Source organism: Anser brachyrhynchus (genome assembly GCF_964034855.1).
Source record: "Anser brachyrhynchus genome assembly, chromosome: 3".
In the NCBI taxonomy this organism is placed as follows: Eukaryota; Metazoa; Chordata; class Aves; order Anseriformes; family Anatidae; genus Anser; species Anser brachyrhynchus.
Genome location: NC_137696.1, coordinates 66953873 through 66977996, shown reverse-complemented (window position 1 = coordinate 66977996; position 24124 = coordinate 66953873). Strand labels below are relative to the sequence as shown.

The window sequence follows — 24124 nt, the reverse complement described above, 5'->3', positions numbered from 1 at the left end:
CACAGCCTTTCCTTATGACTACGGAAAATCTGAATTTTCTTGTCATTTTTCTCCTGGACATGATTATACAGCTTATAGAGGGCGTTAAGAAGGATAAACCCACGTTTGATTCTGTGATATACCAGCTTCAATTTTTCTCCTCCTATATTAGTTCCTCTTTTGTTGTTTTCCCTGTATGTTTTTCATGTCACTTTTCTTAGCTTGGCGTTCTTTTTAACCATCATTTCTAGACACCACACTTTCTGCTTTAGACTCTAATCTTAGGAACCATTGTCTCCCCCACCTCCCTTTGTTATTAAAATCTAATTTCCTAACATTTCTTTTTTCCTTCATTCTGCAGCTTACAATTACTTAAATATTTTTTCTCTTTTTTAGCATTTCTATGTATTTGTGGCATGCGTTTTGTTTGATCTGGATTGATTCTTCTTAGGCTCACCTGTGTGAACTTTTATCTACAAGTGCTAAAATTGTGTTCTGTCCTCGTAGAACTGTGCTCTGTTATACTCTTGCATGTTTTTGAGTTCAGAATGTCTAGAACACAATGTCTTGAATTAAATCTGAGTATGTTCCACATATTTTCTGAGTTTGTGTTTAGTTGGAATTTTGTGATCTTAGTGTTGTTTTTCAAGTCCTAGCGAGGCTTTCAAGGTCTGAAATATAAAGAAAAATCCTGACACAGCTTATTGACAGAATTTACAATAGGAATGTTTTTTCTTTGATGTTTTTCTACATTTTCTTCACTCTGATATCTTTTGTTTGAGTGTGCCCTATTTTTGGAATATGCTCTTTCCCTCTCTAATACAGTCACTGTATTCCAATCATAGTTGTTGACCTTTAGTTTGTATTATAGCCATTGAAAAGAGTGGATGAGTATTTTTTTTTTATTTTAACTTCTGGGACTGGTAATGTTACCTTTTGCTGGTTTGGATGTATTGGATGCTTCATCTGACAGGTTGCACAGGCCCAACAATGGATTTTTTTAATGCTTATGTTATCAGCAAAATGAGTCCAATAAAAATGATCACATATTTCATCTATAGTTGTTTTCCTTGTATATTAGAGATTGTATTTTGCTGCACTGCTCCTCCGCTTATATACCATGTAGTACTTTCTGAATTGTACTTGAAATAATAAATACATTCTAATGTAAAGAAGCACATTAGCAAAAATGTACCATTTAGTTTGTTTTCTGTAATACATTTCATATATTCATTCAAAAACAGGCCATATGTCAAAAATATACCTAGCATTCCTGCTTTGTGGGTAGTGTCCTGAATACATGATTTTAGGGACACAGCTACCAGAGACAATACCAGATACTCTTTGCTGCTGGGATGCTGGTACCAGGATCTGTATGATGAGTGCTGCTCACAGCCTACTGCTGTGATGCTGTATATGTTTGACATAAACTAATTGTTGAAAATTTATTCTCTTGTCTAGTACAGCTTGTCTGTGATATAACTTGTGTCCCTGGAAAACTAGTTTTAAAACTGAAGCTTACAGAAATTAAAAAATATACAGTATTGCTGGTAGGTTGTTAATCATTTTATTGTTATCCATGGAGCAGTAAAGAGAGATCACTCATGTAGTTGGTTTGATTTTTGGCAAGAACTAATCTTAGTTTATTACAGAATCACTGTTCTACTACTTCAAAATTATACATGGTTTCTCTTGTACTCTAAAGTGAATTCTGACTTAACCTGTTATTTTGTTTTCTGTGAGGATGTTGAAAGAAAAATATGGATAACACTAGAAAATATATTAAGTTCAAATTAGCTTTCTGTCAGATAACTCTTAGTTCCATAAATTACATGGAAATTTGATACTGATAGTGTCTGGATATGGTAAAATATTATAATGGTAAGTGCACGTCTGGTAATACCAATGTAAATAAAAGTTTGCCGGAGACAAAAGTTAAGGAAAAGCAGCATTAATACGGATCTTCTGTTGTGATTTGTGATTTATTCCGTAGCAATCCATTAACAAACATTAGCATTCTGTAATTATGTACTAGAAATAATGCAATTATAGATCTAAAGTGTTAAGTCAGAAGTTTGGAAAGTATTTTAGCACTTTTTGTCCAAGACCTCTTAGAAATCCTGAGCTAAATGGTACACATACAGTGATTCAAACAATAAATAAATCATTTCTTGTGCTTTTCGATACTATGGAATATTTGAAATACTAAGTGAATTTGGGAAATATAACAAATTATTTGGCTTAAATTTTCATTTTGATAATTACATTAAAAATACTCTTTGAAGCTGATAAAGTAAGCAGGTGAATCCCGTTTTCTTTTTTTAACCATAAGCTTTGCGGTGTTGGTTATATGAATGAACGATGGAGTTTATACTCTGACCATTAGAGGGAGCCTGCATTCCATGAACAAGTTACTCTTCTGTTTACGTGGATAACTATTTCATTTGCTTTTGATCCTTTCTTTTTTTTTTTTAATAAATACTGATTGGTTGGATTAAATATTTTAATTAGAATTACAGAAGGAAGACAAGTAGTCACTTCCTGTCACTGTAGTTTTCTAAAAATGACATTTAGTCTAATCTTGCTAAATTGGTTTTCCTAACTGTTGCTACTAGAGAGAGAAATGGAGAGCAAGTCACACTGCCTATCAGTTGCTTTACATACATTACAGCTTTACCCAAGCTTAAGTTGGCATTGCCACCATACCAAAGCAGCCTTTATCCCCGTTGTGCTGGGGATTTCTGCAACCACACAGTGAATTCAGATGTGGTTAAATTAAACATTTGTCCTTTGCCAGGTAACTTTAACCCATTCAGTTTCCCAGTGCAGTTTACTGAAAAGATGCATGACTGTCAGCACAAAGGACAGGAGTGGTGGCTGGCATGGGGCTAGAGAGAAGCAGCCTGTTTTGGCAAGGATGGTGGTTTATGCACTTCTTTAAAGATTATGTAACCACAATATTTAGCATCTGTTTTAGGGTGAGAGCCTAGAGAAATAGTTTAATTCAGTTAATTTGGTTCACTTCAGTTCCAGATGGCTGAAGCTAAGATAAATGAATTTTGCCTCTTGTCAGTTACTCTTAAGTCGTGTCATGTGATGTAGAGTTAGTGTTAGGTCAGAGGTTGGACTCGGTGATCTTGGAGGTCTCTTCCAACCTAGATGATTCTGTGATTCTGTAAAAATTGCAAACTCAAACTGTTGTAATTTTCCATTAAAATAACTCATTTGTACAAATTGAACAAAAAGCTGCTAGTCCAAATCCCTAACAATTGTATTGGAAATACCCTGCTGTGGTGGGTTAGATTTTCTTCTAATCCACGTGCCCGTGTTAGTTGTAGTCCCTGTGAGCGTCTGCAGCAGAACTTCGTAGGTCTGTGTAGAAACTCGGTTCATCCACAGCACAAAGGGAATCATGCTGTAAAGTTGAAAGTAACTGGCAACGTTTTTCTATCTTAATATAATCATCTGTGTCAGCAAATACATATATACTGTATCGTGCGATGAATATAAACATCAGAAAAATACAAGTGTTTTTGCTGATTTTATTCAAGAGCCAAGACACCTCCCTGCTGGTAGTGTTGAGCATTGTTCATGCCTTTTGATGCTATGTAGTTTTCCGCATGCCTTCTTTTTCTAACTAAGCTTTGTGCTACACAACAGTTTTCTTCGTTTTAGGTCCCTTGACCAGACAAGTGCTGGCAACAGGCACAAACATTTTAGTGAAGATAAACAATTACCGTTGAGGCCTAGTTTAACACCAGTTAATATTAAGAGTTTGTACTTCCAATAGGTAATAGTTACAAAATACTGATAAGCTCTTGAGCTGAGTACTTCATTAGCTGCAGTGGGCTACGAATGCTGTGACCAGCAGAAGAGGCTGACGTGGGTATGAGGAGCATTGGGCCGGGCCGGGGCCTGGCTCTGGGGCACCGCACTGGGCCTCTCTTGCCCTTCGGCTCTACGGTGCTTATACTTCACACGAGGTCTTAAAATTTGGGTCCAACTGTGTGGAAGGAGGCCGAAAGAATGGAAAAAAAGAGTCTTTTCAGTTTGATTTGGCTCTATAATAGCGGTGTTTTCAGGGAGGTACAGAGAGGGCAGTTAACAAGGGGAAGAATGAGGTTTTACTGGAAAGGAAGACAGGTTGGCAGGGATGAGTGGAGGATCTGTTTGTAAGGCAAGGAGAAGGTTAATCTCCCAGAAGTTTGTTGGCATTTACAGACCAGGTAATCTCTGCTTTGCTGTTGTGTAGTCAGGTGGGACTGGAAGCAAAGTTTTCAGTTGTTGCAAGTAATTTATTTAAAAACTAGGGAGATTTAAATATCTACAGTTTGTCATAGTTTCTTTTCTTTGCACTTTAATGTCATTGTGACTTTTATTGTCACTTTAACTGTGGAATATATGAAACTAACTGGCAGGCTCTCAATCTGCATATTAATTTCTCCTTGATGGTTTACTGTGAGATAGTTTTGGTTGTTAACATCCCTCTGATGTTGCCTGAACACAAACAATTATCTGGGTAAAGGCTGCTGAGCACTGCTCTATTGTTTAATGAAACTGGATGTGCTGTTCACGATGTTCATTGCCTTCACTCCTCTAAAATACCTTTCAGTGATCACCACATTGGTTCTTTAATGCTGAAAATGTTGAGTCCCACGGTCCCTTGAAAACAAGGACAGCAAATGCTTTTGGGTTTTCATTTATATTATTTTGTGTACTGCACTTCCAAACACAGAATAACAGTCATTGTGATAAACACCTTATTAAAATGAAGCAATAAGATATGTTTTTGTGGAGAATTGAGTTTTATCAAGAAATCTGACATAAGTTTCTATTTCAGTCTAGTACTTCAAGCCTTCATACTATCACTGTCTTGTAAGGCTTACCTTACACATTGGCACCTGTGCACAAAGTGTGGATTGCTTGGTCCAGGTGTTCTTTGGATCCTACCATATGAATGAGCATGTTTTTAATCTATGCTCTTGTGTAACAATGGGGTGAAAGAGAAAAAGCCACAAATATTGATGATACGTGGTTGAAAGAACCATATTGCTTGCTGATACATGATAGTGGTATGTATGGTGGCATGTATGGTGACAATTCACTATAGAAAAGCCTAAACAATACATAACCAAGTAACCATGAAGAACCATTGGGAATCATCTTGACTGTGGTTTGCCTGCTGGCACAGTGCAAAGCTGAATGAATATTTGAGGAGAAATTCTAGGGATGATGGGGAGTAAAAATAGCCACTGTTCATACAGAGAAAAGAGAAATAAGGTCCTTCCTTTTCTTATATTCTGGAGACAAAAGCACATCAGGTAGTGACTGACCCTGGTTTAACCACCATTTTTTTCCATTCCAGAGATTGAGTATTGCTGAGCTGTTCATGAGTCAATAGGTCTTGTCTGACAGTAGCTAGGGTCGCTCGTCAGTCTGACACAGTCCTTCCTTACCCTGTTAAGGGTCTTAGCAGTAAGGCGGTGGGGAGATTGGTGCTTGGTGCAGTGTTTGACTATATGTTCCAAGGATAAAGTGATTTCTGAAGTAATTTTTTTATCGCTTGGTACTCACTTCTTGTGATTCATAGATGCGGTTTTGAAAAATCTTACCATCTGAAGTGGTTGGTGTAGATTTCTTCGTTGGCTTAGATATTGGGCCTTGTGAGGCTTTGTGTGTTATGCTCAGTACTATTACAAAAAGTAAGGATAACTAAAAAGCTTCTTTGTAAAAACCAAACTTCTGCCAATTGGTAGCCAACACTCTCTATACTCTTAAAATACTCTTAAATACAAACAAACAACTGAAGAACTTAACAATTTGAACATGACTTGACATGCTAAAGTTATAATCGTAAGTTAGCTATGCTTAGCTTCCTCTCTGTCTTCAGCTTTGAGTGTATAGTCAGAAATGTTTCAATAAAGAGACAAAATGCTGTTTCTAAATTCTAAATCTTTTAATTGAGGTACAAGCAAAAATTAATAGACTGGAAGAAAATGTGTGTACATAGTAGTTTTTCATATTTAATGAAATCTTGGAAAATAAAGCTACTTGCTACTTACTTGTGGAATATTGCTCAATGTGCAGATCTTGTATGAATCATTCTGTATTGATCTGGCTGTTTAAGTTCTGGGCCTTTCCAGTATATAGCTGTTCTGAGTGAGCTTCATATATCACATTTCAAGTTTAATTATGGGAAAACAGTTGTCTAATGGATTCAGCCACATCCAATGTAAGAGATGCAGATGACATTTCAGTAATTTTGACATTATAAAAATAACGTACAAAATGGTATTGCAGAGTACTTCAAATTGCATGAAAGATGCTCTGAAAGCTGTCCAAAAATTTGTTCCAGGAAGTCATTGAGCATGTAAAAATAGCCTTAATTTTTCAAGGGTATACTTTGAAGCTGCAAACATCGGTCAGCCTGAAATTAATAAGGGAAAACACAGATTCTGTTTTGTTTTCCAGTCCAGCTAGTAATGTTGAAGTCTGGGGTAAATATGGCAGATCCTTATCTGTTAAGACCAATCTGTCTATCATTCTTATAACTGGCCTTTCTAATTTACTTTAGTTTGGGTAGTCTCCATCACGGAGTTTAACCTTTGTATACTTGCTTAGTCTTCAAATCGACTTTCATGCTGTCCCGTAAGCTTTCTCTTGCCCACAATATCCATGCTTCCTTCCCCTGTTCTTTTAAAACCCTCCTTGTAACCACCTCTTCAAAGGGCTGCGTGGATATTAATAGCATTGCATTATCTTTTACCCTTCCTGTACTCTCAGGATAACGTTTCCCTTTGTTTCTTCCCTGAGACGCACACACACACATTGCCCATCTCCTCAGATTTCTTTGTTTTCTTTATCTTTGAGGGGGGGAACACTTTGGTAGTTATGTCTGTAACTCACCTTAACCAGTAGAATGTCACGCTTTCCTTAAGTGTCAAATACTACAAAACTGGAGCTATTTGTAGTGCCAGCAGCTGTGGCCAATCTCTTGAGCCAGTCTATGCCATGACAAAGCTGTGTTAGAAGGTTATGTCTGATGACCATAGGAGCGTGTGAACACACATACACATGCAAATCAATCACATTTAAAACGACAATCTCTCTGTAAATCCATGTTATCTATTTTCTTCCAGTTTTTCATTATGTGTTTTCTTTACTAGAATTCCCAGGTAGGAAAAAAGATGAATTTAGGAAGATGAATAGAAGCAGATAGCAAATAAAGTTGGTTTATTTAGCACAAAGCAAAGATACCCAGGCCATGTGGTTGCCGTTCAGCAATATAAAGTGAAGGTGCCCAGCTGTCCAGCTGTAACACACATTATATACCCTAGGATCATTTTACACTGTTGAAGCTGCTGTGTTTAAAATCCCATGATGAGATGTGTTGGGGCAAACCACTGGTCTGACACTGAGCTCTTAAAGGAGTTACGGGGAGACCCCTAGATGTGCCAGTCTTCACCACTACAGATGTTAATTGCAGAGGTGAGAGATAAAACATGCTGGCTGTAAGACATGGTAGCAGAAAGAATTGAGCTTTTTAGGGGAAAAAAGCTACAATCCATGAGACAGGGTATCAGACGGTAGCATGAACTTTTTTTTTAACAAGACTAATCCTTTGCTGGAACATCAAAGTTGATGAGTCCCCAAATGATGCTGTTAAGGGAATGAAAGAAAGGGACCAGAAAATGGGTTTGTTACAGATCATTTCAGTTTTAAATAAATGTAACACTTTTTTCAGCACTTACTCAGCAACCAACATCAGAAAATAAGCAGGCCATCTGAAGCATAGAAATACATGCACAGCATTACTAAATGACTTGAACTTCTGTATCTCAATTTGAAGAAGCAGCAAACATTTATTTATAGTCTTCTCTTTTGATATGTTAATCTGTTGTTCAATAACATTTGTGTGCACAGCTCCACAATAGTTTAGCGGGGATTTAGTGCAAATTTAGAAATGTTTCCTGCAGACACAAAATAAACAAGTAGGTAAGCTGTATTTACATATAGGCATGTATGTATAGCTATAGATATACAGTAGATCTAGATATATAGATCTAGATATCTGTGGATCTACAGATGCCTGTATATACATATATACGTACATGGGGGGGGGGGGGGGGGGGAGGAAGAGAAAGGGGAAGGAAGGAAATGGGCATAAACTGAAACCCAGGAGGTTTGGGCTGAACATCAGGAAACACTTCTTTACTGAGCACTGGCGCAGGTGGCCCAGAGAGGCTGTGGAGTCTCCCTCCTGGGAGATCTTCAAAAGCTGCCTGGACGTGGTCCTGGGCAGCCTGCTCTGGGTGATTTGGACCAGATGGCCTCCAGAGGTCCCTTCCCACCTGTGATTCTGTATTATATGCATATGTATATATATGCATGTATATGCGCTTTTATATAATCCTGTCTTGTAAATAGAGGAATAAAACCAGAGGAAAGCATAATGACATCCAACATAACACAACAGGTTTGAATCATTTGTGCAAATGAAGTCTAGATCAGTTTTGTGCCTCATCTCTTGGTCTGCATCACACCTTCACCTTCTTCTGTGTTACGTGCCACATATACGTATGTCCTGCAGCGAGAGGAATCTTGCAGCTGAATTTGAAACCATGCACTCAAAAAATAAATGTTGGTGCTCTTCTTCATCTCTGTTTTCTCAATGTTTATCACAAAAGTTGTAATCAAAAAATGATTGTTTACTCCACTGACTCTTAGAGTGTTGTATATTAATGGGTAGTATAGTAATAATTGCAAGAAATAAATGTAGATGATAAATGAGTGAAAAATAAAAACAAAAGACTGAAAACAGATCTAAATGCACTGACTACCTCGGAGGCAAGTGACTGTTTATAGCATGTGTTGTTACTTGTGTTTTGAACAGTGTATTGTGGATTTGCCTGAATTTATTTAGCTATGGAAGAAGGTGGTTGCAGTGCTGAAAATTCACTTTGTCATACAACCAAATTCTCTTCTGTCCAGCCGTTCAGTTTTCTAGCAGAGGCCTAATACTAGCTTCAACGAAGGATTGAAAGAGCTTCATGAGTTCTGTATAACTTTTTGTCTCTGTTCAATTGAAGTATATCAGCTTTACTGTTTTAAGACTTCTGTTTGGCAGAAGAGAGAGGCAAAATAGTTTTGATGCATTATATATTCTGCTCTACTGGTAAAAGGCAAAATTTTGTCTTCTAGTAGGTCACTTTCAGTGTTTGTGATGGTAATATGATCCTGTTACCATTGTCTACATGCTTCATGGTTTTTAATCCTACTGACTTTTCAGCTTTCTGTGAGGTAGAAAAAAAAGGGTATACTTTTTTTTTGTTTGTTTGTAAAATACATCAGCATCTTTTAAGTGGAGAATGAAATTTGAAAGAGAATCTTCAAGTGGGCTTCTGTAGGAAGTGCCGTTTGGGTCTTTGATTTCCTTGGCATTTTTCAAAATCCCAGCCTCAGCTGCGTAGGCTGTGGAGCCTAGGTTTATACATCGTACGCAGCAGAGAACAAGAAGTGAATTTTGATCTCCAGGTGTGAGGAGGATACTCTGAGATTCTTTTAGAACTTTTCTGTTGTGAAGTAATGCACAAACTTGTAAAATCTCTTTTTATGTGTGATTTCCAACTAACTCACAAATACCTCACTGAAGCAATTAAAAACAAGGTAAGAGTAAGGACTCTGGAACGACACGTTACATGAGCGTGAGCTGGCAGACTTAGGCTAACCAACTTTATATGCCTGAATTCCTCTTCCTTGGGCCACCCCTTTTTTTTTCCACCCATCTTCGCTGTGTACTTCCCAGTGTAACGCATTTCCTTCCAGGCGGGAGAATAATGCGCTGTTTCTTTCCATTACAGCTGAAACATCTAGCCAAAAAGTAATACACTTTAATGCAAACACGTCATTATAGTAAGGGCTGATTAAATTCATGTGATAGGATTGATTTTTTTCCCTATTCTGCATTTAGCTCATTATTATTTTTGCCACAGGTTTTATTAATTTTTATCTAAAACATTTCTTTTCAAAATTACAGCAGATATTTTTCATGTAAAGTATTTCATTTAAAAAAAGAAACAGTTCAAAAATGACACTGAAATTTACTTCCAAGAAATGAAATATTGTATTGGGCAGATAAGCTGCAAAATAGTAAGGTAGGTCTATGCAGTAGAGTTGCTTAGGCCTTTGCTGTAGATAGGTAAAAGCGTACTTTAAAAATAAGAAGTGAGCTTCAAAGGCAAGTGAAGCTTAAGGAAAACATAAGAAAAATCATCCAACTTCAGTATGCTTGATGTGTCCTTAAACTCTGCCATGTAAATGGCAGCTCAGCACCAGATTTTATAGCTTCCAATTTCAGATTTCCTTTGGTCTAAGTGGGAGATTACCCAAATACAGAGAGTAGAGCTTGCCACAGAACAGTGTTTTTGAAGAGGGAAATTTCCAATATATTCTCAGAGTTTTCCTGAAGTTTGCAAAATTTTTTCAGTGGGAGTAACTCCTGAACCGTTTTATTGTGAAGTTCCTAATTTGATAGCAAAAGTGGACAGCATGAACAGCTTTTTAATTGCCATTATTTTAATAAAGCCAAATTTGTGACCCATATTAACTGCAAATGCAAGAATATTTTCATTTGGAATAATATGCACCTTTGAAGCTAGCTAGAAGATCTCTCTGCCTGATAGTACTCTTGGTTGTTTTTTGTTTTTGCTTTTAATGTGGTGTGGCTGTGACTCATGCTACAGTTGCACATTTTAAACATTCTGTCATCTAGTATCTGAGTTCCTCTATATTTTTCTTCCCACCTCAGAGACTATGAAGAAGATATTTCAAGAAAAAGGCATCTTGGCAGGAGAAGGAAGAGCTTTTAAACCCCATCTGACTTTCATGAAGTTGTCAAAATCAACACAGCTACGTAAGGAGGTGAGCTCACATTTCACATAGCTCAGCAGCAATCTAGAAAGCTTAATTTGGAGACAAACACAGGAGTTGCTTATGCTGTAGCATCATAGTTATTACGTCTTTGTAACCAGCTGAAGAGGTAAGACTTTAAAATGCTGATATTTTAGAAAAAAGAATTAGTACATCTACCGTGTAAACAGCAGTCCTGTACTGTACTGCAGGTTAATAAACTTGACATTCTCAATACAGTAAAGTCATGGTCTGTTTTCTTCCGTGAAACTACGCAAAGCAAAGGATGTAAGTACTTGCTCAAAATTACAGAATTAGTATTAGGGTATAGATTATATATTTATACATGCTTTCACAGTATTTGTATGCGGTTTGTTTGAATAGTGTTGTTTTACTGTATGAGAGAAAGTAAGCAAACAAACAGTAGAATTTGTATTTAGATGGTGCATAATATGCAGACTGTCACTTCTGTCAATTGAATATGCTTTGGTGAATTCCAGGGTAGTGATGAAACACAGCATTTATATTCTTTCTTGCAGGTATATATTTCTTGAGCATTTATTAGCTTTTTTGACAAGAAAAAATAGACAAATACACACAAGTTACAGTAACTGTAATGAGAAGTACATAGACTCAATACTAGTATATCTAGGGTTTTATTTCCCACTAGTTTATCAGTAATATAGTATTTAACATAAGGTATATCTCCATAAAATTTCTTTGCTGACATTGCATAGAATGCTTTATGTGACCCTTCAATATTGACCAGGAAAATAATTTTCAGAATAAATATTTTTTTTTTTAAATAAGAACTAAAAAGTATGCAGTATAGATATCTTCAGTTAGCAACCATTGAAGAAAAATACTTTAAAATTTTTGTTAGAAAAAAACCTCTAAAAAATAATAAACGTGCAAATTTTAATTAAGTAGTATTGTGAAATCATTTGGAAGAATGGAGTGAGTTCTGAGATACATCAGGAAACTTCAAGGACATAACACATATCTGCTCTGAAACAGAAATAAGTTGTATAAATGTACACAGGTTGTAGGTGGTATGTTATAGCTCTCAAAACTGTAAGTTCAAATAAGCTTTTGCTTGTATTAACAGCTGCTTTTAAAAGTACAGCTCTTCTAGAATATTAATTTAACTGTTTTGTTAAAACCTCTCAGATAACCAGGGTGCTTTTTTTATTTTCCATTCTGTTTTCTTTTTTTTTATAGCTATTTTTTATTATTTTAATGTTTATCTACCTTTCATGAACTATTGGCCAGGATACATATTTTCTGTGTTCTGATATTCATGGCTACTGACAGAACCAGGTCAGTGTCATTCCAAATCATCTTCCTTAGTCCTCCACAATACTGGATAATGCATATAGTATTCTAAAGATATACTGTTTGGAAAGATATTATGTATTAAAAATCTGTAAATTATTTTAACAGGAGTTTTTCTCTGTCAATCCACTGTCTGTCATAAGCATCATAACCATTATTTCTAGTTGCATTGTCTATGAATTCAGTAAGACAGTTTCATGCATTTACTGAAAACAATAATACAAACATGAAGCACAAAAGGAAAAACTGTTTTGTAGAACATTTTAACGTAATGTTTAATTGCATTCTCCGATCATTCAACAGTATGAAAAACAAGAAATGGGGTTGGAGAAACGAGAAATGGTGGATGAAATTTGCATGAAAACACGTAAAAGAGCAAATAGAATGAAGTAGTTGACTATAGTTCACAGCTACAGCTTCATAACTATTTTAGTATTTTTAAAATGTATGTTTTCTAATTTGAAGCAGTACCTTAAGACACCCTCCTAATAATGACATCTGAGTTCCACCAACACTTCCTTTTGGAAGAAAAAAATCAAATTTCTTCAATGCTTAATATAGATAAATGCATTTAGAGATGCATATATTCTGAAAAATATTTGAACTTTCCCTAGTTGTTACTGGTATTTAGAAAGAAAGGAGTGTGAGAATACAGAATTAATAAAAGAAAACAGCTTTCCACTTCGAGGTCACAGCATTAAGCTAAGAACAGACTAAATGGTAAATGCAAAAAGAAGAAGAAAAATCCTTGGAAATATAAATTAATAAAGGGTAAAAATTTCAGATAAAGTCCGTGAGGAAAGAGCTATCTGAGTACTCTTAGCTTTTCAGGTTAAAGAACCTTCTTAACTGCTCAGAAGTGGGAGCAACTCACAACTCGATTTGACAGTTCCAAAATCTCATGTGCCACTGAAAACTTCCCCACTTGCCGCTGAAAATTAAGAAGGCACAGTATGCCTGTGGGTGTCCTTGTGGAAGGAGATAAAGGGAGATAATTTACTTGCATGTGCTTAGCTGTTTCCACACTTGACTGGATGATAAGAATCTTGGATTGGTATCATTATTTTCTGTACAAAGAACCTAATGAAACAGTGAAAGAAGCAATTGGAGCTTTCCACTTAAAGAAAACATTCCTATTCCTGCTTCCCTTACAAGCCTGCTGTGTTGCTGTAGGTCAGTCACACCTTCTCTTTTTCATTCACCCAGACTGCTGTTTATTTCAGGGAGTGGTGTGAGGCACATTAGATAAATGCTGTATGACATTTGGAGATCCTTTGATACATAGTGCTGCCAGAACTGCAGATACGGTGAAATGGATTTTTTAAGTAGATGACTGACAGCTAAACTGCTCAGATGGCATCTACTTGGTTAGTAAGCAGTGTATCCTTAGCCTAGACAGAGGCTGACAAGGAAGTATTCAAAAAATACCACCTATGAATATTTAATATATTTAATCTATAGTACATATTTAGAGTGCTGCGTGTATAACTAGTAAAATATATTACTGAGAAAAAAGCTTTTGTATTTAAAACACTTGTAAGAGTTCTGCATGGCCTGTACACTGCTACCGTTCAACTTCAATGGTAATGTTGCCAATATGTTAGATATTATCTTGCAGAGGGTATTATTGTGATAGCACTGACAATAGCAGCAACTGCATGATTCAGTCATTTACTCGTGTATTTTAGTGTGAATTATGTTAAACTTTTGTCTCTATCCTAGTTTCATTAGAGATAACAAAAGTTACTTATTTTGTAATACTAAAGCACATCATAAAGGAAGAAATTCTGCACTGAATCAAAACCAAAGCAGTGTTTCTGAATCCACATCTTTTGGGGGACACATTTGTCTTTTTGCTATCTTCAGTGAGACATACCAAACAAATAAGATGTTTAATATTGATAGTATGAAGATAATTATTTTTTTCTCATATATTTTTTCTCTCACTGTATGTGACTAATATTTTTGGTTCTTGAAATCAGATACAACTGAAGAGAGATGTAATATATCTGCTGATGTCTCTTATGAGCCATATTGTAAGCAGTTATAGCAAGTTTTGGCAGTCAGACAATTGGTTAGAAATATGATGTCTTTTCTGTCTTACTCTTAGGTAAGGAATCTCAGGCGCTTAGCCCATTGCAGGGAAGGTTATTACTTCTGTGGTACTTAGATATCACGGCTGCTGCTTCATTAATTTGTTCATGAATATTTTTGGCAAACTAATTCATCAAGTGCTGTGTTCAGTAAAGTTCGTTTGCACTGACAGAAGTGAAAGGGAATGCTATGGTTCTGGTATTATTCCCTTAACCATAACTTTTACTCAATACTTTAAAATAGACTATAAAATGTAAGTTTCTGTCTTACATCCCTAGTACAGTTTTCCATTTCCTAGACTTGTAATTTTGTTTTTATTTATACTCATACAGTATAGATAGTAGTCTTACAATAGTCCTACAAGTCCTATAGATAGTAGTCTTACATTATAGGACCTGAGGAGAAGAGAGTGATTCTCAGTAAAACCAAAGCGCTTCCCCTGTAATCAGTCCCTGTTGATTCTGACTTCCAGCATTCTTTTTATAGCAACTCTTGGGATCTCTGGCATTTTAGCCAGAAATGCTGTTTTAAGAAAAGCCACAGAGCTCATTAAATCCCTCTCTATATTTCCATTAATCAGCCTTTACTTCAGAGGTTTGTATTGCGACAACTGTTACTTGCTGATCTGGGAGTCTGAGGCACTTATTTGTAATGTTTTGATGCTGATCCTAAAATAGCTGAAACAATCGCTTTGACACAAACACAAAACAATAAACACTTTGCTTATACAGTCTCATGAGACCAGCAGAAATATTTTGTGATTTTTCTACAGTATTTTTTTCAGTCTGGGGATCTAACAACAGGGGCTCAAAAAGCACAAACTGTGTAATCCAACAGGTGGAAGAGGTTCTTGAATTCTCTTTGTTCAGCCTTCTTGTTTTCATATCATAGACCATGTTGCAGAGATGCCTAACTACAATACTTGTTTTAAACAAGAAGAAAAGACGTACACTACAGATAGTTTTTTACAAGTGAAATGTAGTGTGAGGTGTTAGTCATTGTCATCATTGCTTAAATTACCAAACTGTCCTACTAAACATGGTAGATACCATGTAATTCATGCTTTTACACAAAGCCCTGTTACAGGACTGAGGCTGCAGAAGGCAGCACCTCTTTACGCATGAACTCTTCTAAGTCCAGATGGGGATCATCAAGGTCTAGACAAAGAAACTTTTCCACAACAGACTTGCATTTTTCCATCTGGTCTCCTTTTGAAGGATGATCGATACGTTTGATAGCTTTTCCATTGCGAATCAGTTCTGATACTTCCACTCCTCTTTCAATAATTTTGGCTGGCATTCCAGCTAATGCAGCGATGTTGGCAGCATGACTGACAGTGGACACGCCTTGTTTGATCTGATAGAAAAATACCAACTCGTCTCCGTCTTGGTGGGTCTCCATGGTCAGGTACTCCAGAAGAGGTGTGGCAGGCAGGAGTTCTAGCTGCATTAAACTGTGAAAATTCGTGGAGACAAAGACCTGCGGACAGCGGGTTCCTTGGTTGATCCAGTACCTCAGCACAGCAGCCAGAAGGGACAGCCCATCCAGTGTGTTGGTCCCTTTACCAAACTCATCAATAAGCACCAAGGACCTCTCTGTAGCATTGTTTACAGCCTTGGCAACCTGGTTCAGATCAATCATGAAAGTGGAGAGCCCTACAGAAACAGATTCCCTACTGTGGATTCTTGTGTAAATCCCGTCAATCGCTCCAATCTCTGCCTCTGCTGCAGGGACATAACTGCCAATCAGAGCCATAAATATTATAAGACCTACTTGCTTTAAGTAGACACTCTTTCCAGATGAGTTGGGCCCTGTGATGATCTTTATTCGTCTGGCAGCCTCACCGCTGTTCACAGAATTGGCCACAAAAGTCTTTGCGCACAGTTCCATGAGCGGATGTCTCCCATCCTTGATGTGGAAGCCGTGGCGGTGAGTAAAGCACGGCCGGCAGTAGGAGTTCTCCCGGGCCATCACTGCCAAAGCCAGCAGCACATCAAGGTGTGCAGTGTACTCGATCACGCTGCTAAGCACTTCAGACTTCTCCAAGATCTTTGTCTGCAGCTGGTGCATAATTAGTGTTTCCTGGTCTCTTATCTCACAGTGCAAGTCACCCAGCAGGCTGTCTAGCTCCTTAGTCCTCGCGCTTCTGTAGTGCAGTTTATCCTCTGACAAAAACATGAAGTCCAAGCCTTCGATTTCAAAGTCAGTCTTATCCACCATAGTTGGTAGCCGTGGAATGGAGAGAAGGAACCCAATCAGAGGAATGTAGATCACACAACAGGAAGGAATATGATCGTCCAAGGTTTCCAGTTCTTTTCGTGCCACTTCTGTAAGGAAGTCTGACAGTCCCATGAGCCTTCGTTTCTTTTCGTCAATGGTGGGATCCACGTTAGGTCTGACAGTGAAGCGGTTCTCTGAGATGCTGCCTTCGAAGTCCACCACTTTGCTGATGAGACTGGCAATGTAGTGCAGATCATCAGTGAAGACACGTGAAATAGTCTGAAAGAGTTCAATGTTACTGGGCAGAGAACGGCACGTGTCTCTAAGGCACACTGCGCTATACAGTGTCTTATAGAGAGCTTGCCAGTCACTAACTTTTGTATGGGAAAGTGTCATTCTTTTTAGAATAAGAGGTACATTTTTTATATTCCTGAGACAGTCTTGAAGGGTGAGAACTGTTTCATGGTTCTGAGCCAGCAGGAAGAAGTGGATAACATCCAGCCTTTTATTTAGCTCTGTCAAGTTCCGAGTAGGTCGTGTAAGCCACAGCTTCAGCAGTTTTTCTCCCCATTTGCACCTGCAGCGGTTTAAAATCCCATATAAACTGAATCCTTCTTTTAATCCACTAGACAGCTTGTACACAGAAGGATGGATATCACTTTTAAATATCTGTAGGACACAGTAAGCGTCTTGGTCCATATTCACAGTATCTGACAGCACAAACTTTTTAAAGGCCAAAATAGGAACAACAACACTGCTTTCTTCTAGCTCAATTCCAACCCTTCTCCTGTCTAGGAACTTAAGGAGCCCCCCCAGAGCTCTTATAACGAGTGGGCTCTCAAAAGGGATGACTGAGGACAAGTAGAGAATTTTCTCTGTTGCAGTCATATGGGATGGGATGAATGGAAATTGCCTAGATAGGATTCGTTGTTTGCTGACTTCTAGGCCAAAGTCTGTGTTAGGAAACAAGACAATTTCTGGTTTTCCCATGTCTTTATCACTATCGCTAGCTGTTAGGTCGGTCAGGAGTTTGGCAATATTCTGGTCCTGTTTTGCACTTGTCACTATGCATTGAGGATGAACTTCCTCAATTACTTTTTGCAGTAGGTCAAGGTCTTCATTATCAGGTGTGTCAGGCATGAAGTACACTGAGCAGTCTTCTGTGTCATAGTAAGTAACTGCAAACTGCCCTGCGTACCACAAAACAGACATATGTGTCTCAGAACACTCCTGGTCCTCTTCTTCAGGCACAAGCAGTGATGGCAAGGGACAACTTGTGGTTGATGTGGAACTCATTCTGTTGGTGAACAAAATTTTTATTCACAACTCATCCTAACAGTCCTGGGAACTAACTGTAATTGACAACAGCAAGTTAACACTTATTCTTCCAACCCTGGAGAAAGTAACATGCTACCAGTAATTGAAGACAGATGTTAACAGTTCCAGTGAAAAGATGCAGCCAATAGCTACAGATGCATCTTGATTCTAAGCAAGCTGTAACTGAGCTACTACTAGCAATGTTGGAATAGTTTTATAGTTTTTCTTCATATCTTTAAGTACGATCACACCCTTCAAACATAATGCTCTTTGAACCCTTCTACTACTGACTTGGTGTTACAAGCCATAGCTGGAGAAACTCCAAACCACCTTTAGGTACTGAGCTTGAAAGCTCAAACATAATAGGTCCTGTCTATCTTCAGGTTGTGTAGATTGTGATTAATCTAATCTCATATCTAATACGTAATCCCAGCAGGTATCTAATAGCCTGCTGTATATCCTGTTTCCATAATGAGCTATAGAAATAACATTGTAGAAGGTAAAAACTTGCTGTCAGCCATGTGCTGATGGTTAAGGGACTGGAGCAACTCACATGTGAGAGGCCAACAGATCTGGGATTGTTTAGCCTGGAGAGGGCTCAAGGAGGGCTCTTACCACAGCGTATAAATACCTGATGGGGGGAGCGCAGGAGCCAGAGCCAGATCCTCCTCAGTGGTACTCACCGACTGGCAGGAGGCAGTAGACACAAAAAGTACAGGAAATTCCACTTAAACATGAAAAAACAAACAAACTTTCACTGTGAGGGTGATCAAACGCTGTAACAGGTTGTCAGAGAGGTTGTGGGGTGTCCAGCTTTGGAGATACTCAGATACTGGACACGGCCCAGCTGCTGCAGGCGATCCTGCTTCGAGCTGGGAGTGGACTGGGGGATTGCCACAGGTCCTGCCCAACCTCAGCAACTCTCTGATTTGTATCCAGTATTTCAGAGATGCAGCTTTACTATATGTGTGCCCAAATATCCATGAATACAGTAAAGTACACTCATCGGTTTCCTCCTACAGAGGCCGAAGTCACCGTCAGCTCCCTGCCTCCAGCCCTCTCCCTGCCCGCTACTCACCCTCCTCACTCACAGGCGGTCAGCTCCTCTCAGCTGCTGCTACTTCATGAAGTCCAAAACTTTGATCTCACCCCCTTTTCTCCCCTTCCTTCTCCGGATCGGAGCTTGGCTCCTGATCCTGTCAGGAGGGAGGTATGCCCTGGGCCAAGCCCCCTCCCGATGGCCTGCCCCTGCCGCTGCCAGTGACTGCCACAGAGGCAGCCTGGCCTTCTGCAGGCCCATTTGCACAGGCCTGTCCCTCCGCAGGCATCTGCCTCCTGCTCCTCATCCAGCACCCAAGTACAGCATATCTCTGTAAGCGGCATCTACAACTTTCCCAAATGGGAATAACTCCTCTCTTTCTTCCCCGCTGCTCCAGACGCTTTCAAATAAATGACCCATCCCATGCACCTGCATTGGTTCATCCTTCCTTTCACCATCTGCATCTCATTGCAACCATTGCAAGCACTGCTCCATAAATCGCTCCAAATTCAGTTTTCCCTTGGCTGCTTTTCCAAATATCTTGTAGCATGGATGGGTTATCTTAATCTTTTCTTCATTTTCTTTGATGAGTATTCAAGGCTTCACATTTTGACAAGTGTTCTCCTGTCTGAAAAGGTCTTTTTTTATTACTAATTGATGTCTAAATGCATTTCAAAGAGCTGTCAGCCAGAGAGCACCAACTGATGATTTAATTTCAAAATAACCTTAGTACATAGGAACCAATATAGCCACAGAATATCATATTTTAAATAAAAATGACTATGGAATACATGTGGTCTTCCAGTGTGATTGTTTACCCTAAATGAAAAACATCCACCACTAGATGTCATCATTTCAGACATTAAGGAACTGGAAAGATGGTTTTTGACCTCTACTAAATTAGACGTCAGGGGAAAGAGACCCAGATGTGCAGGTAGTTACTCAAGCATAGTGCTTCTGAATTTTATCTAAGTAAAAAGCTCAGTAGAAATGCCACCACTGAGCACATACGGCATGTGACTAATTGTGAAGCAACACAAGAAATGATTAAACATAATGCTCAGATGAACTGAGATAGCGTAAGGGTATGTGCAAGGGCAAAGCATCTGTCTACTTTAGGGCGCCTGGTGGAGGACCTTTCCAGTGCAGAAGGGGATAATAAAAGGAGGGGGAAGCCACAGACAGCAACACACAGAGACATGGCTAGGTATGGCTCCCTGCCATACAACTGGGAGATATAGCGAGGGCGAAAACTGGTCAGTCACTCTGATTGCTAGGGTTCTGTGGATTGTGGGAATGCTTATTTCTGTAGGATCATCTGGTTGAGGGCCTTGTTAAATGGGACAATAAGGAAAGATGTAAACAAAATGTATGGAGACACAGAGCTGTCAAACAAACCGAACAGAGGCAAAACCAAGAAACAAACCTTGTCTGTCTCACTAATTAATGATCTATCAGGAAACTGCAGGCAAACCATAACTTTGCAACTGTTGGGGATATAAACTTGAGGGTCCAGGGTGTTTGCAATCCTGCTGACCAGTTTGCAGGTCAGTGGGACTGCAAACTGACAGGGCAATGAACAGTGGAGGGAGATCAAAGAGGAGCAAAGGAGGAACAGACAGAAGGGGTTGTAAAGGTGGCCAGTTGTGTGTAAAATGGAGCTTGTCTGACTTTAGCCCTGCGGCTGACCACCGCAGTCTGTCCTGTCTTCTTATTAAAGTCTCTTAACCATCTCTCTTTCTGAGTAATCTCTCTCCCAATCCTGTGCACATGCTACAAGAACAAGGCACCAGATACTGGGATCTGGCGTGGGTAGATTTGGAGTCAGACTGGCTGTGTGGGCACCGCGGGCCTGGAGTGGAGTGTCAGCGGCTGGACCCAGTGGGATCTCCGTGCCAGGCACTGGGGTGGGTGGGGTCTGTCCGCACTCAGCCCTATCTCTGGGGGCTGCCTGTGGCAGTGCCTTGTCTGTGGCAATGCGTGTGATCAGACACGTCCATGTCCTCAGTGCTTGTACCTGTGTCTCAGGGCTGCGTGCTCAGCTTCCCTACTGTTTGCATCTGCAAAGAGGAGAGCAGCTGGCCCATCCAGCAGAGAACCCATATCCCCACCAGAGACCCTGCGTCCCCGGGGCACTGGGCTGGCTCCAGCATCTGGGCTGGAGGGAGCCCTGGGTAGAGCTGCTACAGGCTGCGGCCATTGCTTACATCCCTTAGCACACCGTAACGGTTTTTAAAAAGGAAGTGACATTATGTTGAAGCACACTGAAGGAGAAAATATAGTTTCTACAGACATCATCATTTTTATTGAAAACATGATGGAATGAGGAGTACCAAACTGCTAAAATACTAATATTACTGCTGATATTACAAATCATTAATATTTATCATTAGAATTGAGTCAGTCTTTTTGATAGGTAAAGTTCAGAAATATAAGTAAGTTTTTAGATTTGCTGAGATAAAAAGCCTTGTGTTGGTTACACTGAAACATATTTTCCTGTTCGGTGATTTTAAAAACACAGAAAACTTTCCTTGACAAACATTTGAGATTCTTCTATGCATGAACACATGCCTGGTGCTGACAGAGAATAATTTGCAGTTACATGTTCCATGAAGACTCTTGCAAACCACTTGAAGTTAAAGCAGTTGTAGTGTTGTACACAACTATAACATTGAAGGGGGATGAGTAGAAAGGAGGTGTAATGACACTTCTATTTCCATGTTTAAGTTCTGCAGCAGATAACTGCTTAACTGAAACAGAAGATTTGGCACATTATTGTTTCAGTATTCTTTTTGCATTTTAAAGCAATTTTCCATTCTGATTTCAAATTTCCGTTTAACCTCTGGTTAAAACAAAAACTGTAGGAATTAAATGTGAAAATTCAGTCTCTTAGCAGAACGCCTGATTGAATTTTCTGTTGATATTTAAAGGTGAAAAAAATTGACTCAAGCCTATATGAAGATTTTAAAAGCCAGTATTTTGGAGATGAAGTCCTTCATCGCTTAGATCTTTGCTCCATGTTGAAAAAAAAGCAACCCAATGGCTACTACTACTGTGAGTCCTCTGTTTTTCTTGGTAAGTACATCTTCATTTTCTTCCTGTATCAATGGTGCCTATAAATTATATGCCTGAAAAGTCATTTTTTCTGCGGTGTATGTTAGGCAATTCTCTCTGTTGATTATAAAGATAGCCTGTGTGACTAAATGAGATTAGATGCAGTAGATTATTAGATTATTAAAGCTAAGTGAAATGTGTGGTTTGGCAAAGATGTGACCTTACTCGGACTGTATTCCTATATAGAGAGAATTTCAGTGATACAACAGATTTCATGATAACTGTTCAGAGTACCATCAACACTTTAAACATTGTACCAAATACTTTGCCTAGATCATTGCAATGCTAGAAATTACACTAGTGTCCTCCAGCTTCATCTGAACAGAAGTTTCACAACTCGGTGATTATTCTAGGCTTGTCTTCTTGTTTTTGCCATTTGCATATAGCTGGCACTTCAGTTGGTGTGCATGGAAAGTCTGTGCACTGAGAGACTATGGGATAATTGCTGTATAATTAATTAACCACCTCTCCGGGGTGGTTAGCTCTCACTAGATGGTAGTGGAGTTTGGAGTTGGGGTTAGTTATATTAAGAACATGAGTTACAAGATTCTTAAATGAAGTAACTCAGGAGTGTTGAGAATTTTTCTTAATGCAGTCAGCCCTTTAAACCTAGGAATGTATTGTGTGATGTGTTGAGAATATCTTGAAAGATAGCATTCCTGCACCTTGGAGATCTTCAAGAAGCCAGATGACATGGGAAGACAGGCAAGTAGTAATACTGCAAAATAAGAGCTTTTTTATATTAATTTTATTTTTTACTTTCCTAATTTGTTTGGTTCTTTATATGTGCCATGTTAGATGTTGAGTCTTAAAAGAGGTTTATAGCAGGGAATAGGTCATGGTCTTGGGAGGTCAGTTGATATTTTTTATTTGTACTGGTACAGCTTGATTTTTACATTTCAGGGATTTTTTTCCTGCATTCGTGTCAGAGGTTGAATGTAGTGGTGTTGGAAGGCATGGGATACTGACATTCATGATGAAAGTTCATGTGAAGTTTGCCATTTTTCCTTAGAAATTTAGAACTCTGTTGTGCATGTTGTCAATGAGCAATAGTTCTATTTCAACAAGAATATGGACAGCCTCAATAAATCTGAATAAATCGAAGTCTTAACTCATACTCAAGGGAAAAAAAAACATCTGTTCTTGTATGGATTCTCTAACAAGAAGAAAGAAATATAAAAAATCTTTTTACAGGGAGCCTCAACGATAAAATACTTAAAGACTATGATGCATTTCTTCTCATACACTTTGCAACATTTTCCAGATTTCTGCTAATAAACAAAAATATTCATAACAAAAATTGACCATAAATCATTTCAACAAACAATCATTCAGTGGATCTAACCTCTCCCACTCCAAAGCATACTAACGTTATTAATGAAAATATTCACGACCAAGGAATGATCGTATCCTCAGAAAGAAAGAACAAAACATGCAACGTTAGGGAAGTCTTCCAAGACTGTTGCCATCCCAAGCAGTTGAATAGAAACATCTTCACTGGAATCTTTTCTTGTGTAGACAGTTCTAAAGGAAAAACGTGTCTTCATCCTTGAAAACTAAGAAATCTTTAAAAAAGATTAAAACAACTATTTGTTATGAAGATAACATCCTAAAGGACTAAAAGATCTTAAAAGGATGAAAACTTCTATTGGTTTTGAAGATGGATGTATCCTTAAGGACAAAGAAATCTGAAAAAGATGAAAATTTTACGCAAGTACTGTGTCCATCCCCAAATTCTGCAAAACCTTTAAAGGCTTGATGAACATAAAATAAAAGGAAAACTGCTGATCCAGGCACCTTTTCTGGTAGAGCTAATTTTGATGGAAAGATCCAGTTTTCTAAGGCTCGTAACTGACAGGATCAATGCATTATACTTCATTTTTGCTTAGCAAATGCTGTGCTTTCATCATCATAAAAACTGTACCGGGTTCATGTGCCTCATCTGCTGTTTTTCAGGCACTCTTCAACACCTGAATTGTTTCATTCTTAATGCCGTGTCAAAACTAACACTGTAGAGGAGACAAAAAGTGTTTATGAGCAACTACTACCACGTCTAAGTTTCTGTAGTTTGGACCAGCTTTACATAAGCACTGCTATTAAAAGGTAGTGCTGCTTCTA

General features: G+C 38.5%; 2 protein-coding genes across 3 annotated transcripts in view; one reads left to right on the top strand and one right to left on the bottom strand.

The window, feature by feature from the left end:
• Positions 1 to 24124, top strand: part of AKAP7 (A-kinase anchoring protein 7) — a 90353-nt gene that overhangs the window by 18181 nt on the left and 48048 nt on the right. For both annotated transcript variants that reach the window (XM_080583855.1, XM_080583854.1), the window contains exons 6-7: positions 10787 to 10899; positions 21823 to 21967. In XM_080583855.1, coding sequence (XP_080439981.1) covers positions 10787 to 10899; positions 21823 to 21967 — 258 coding nt within the window. The remainder of the gene's footprint in view (positions 1 to 10786; positions 10900 to 21822; positions 21968 to 24124) is intronic.
• MSH5 (mutS homolog 5) lies at positions 10906 to 21799 on the bottom strand. Its single transcript, XM_080583852.1, has one exon. It carries the CDS (start codon positions 17830 to 17832, stop codon positions 15397 to 15399), a length of 2436 nt encoding a protein of 811 aa, XP_080439978.1. The 5' UTR covers positions 17833 to 21799; the 3' UTR covers positions 10906 to 15396.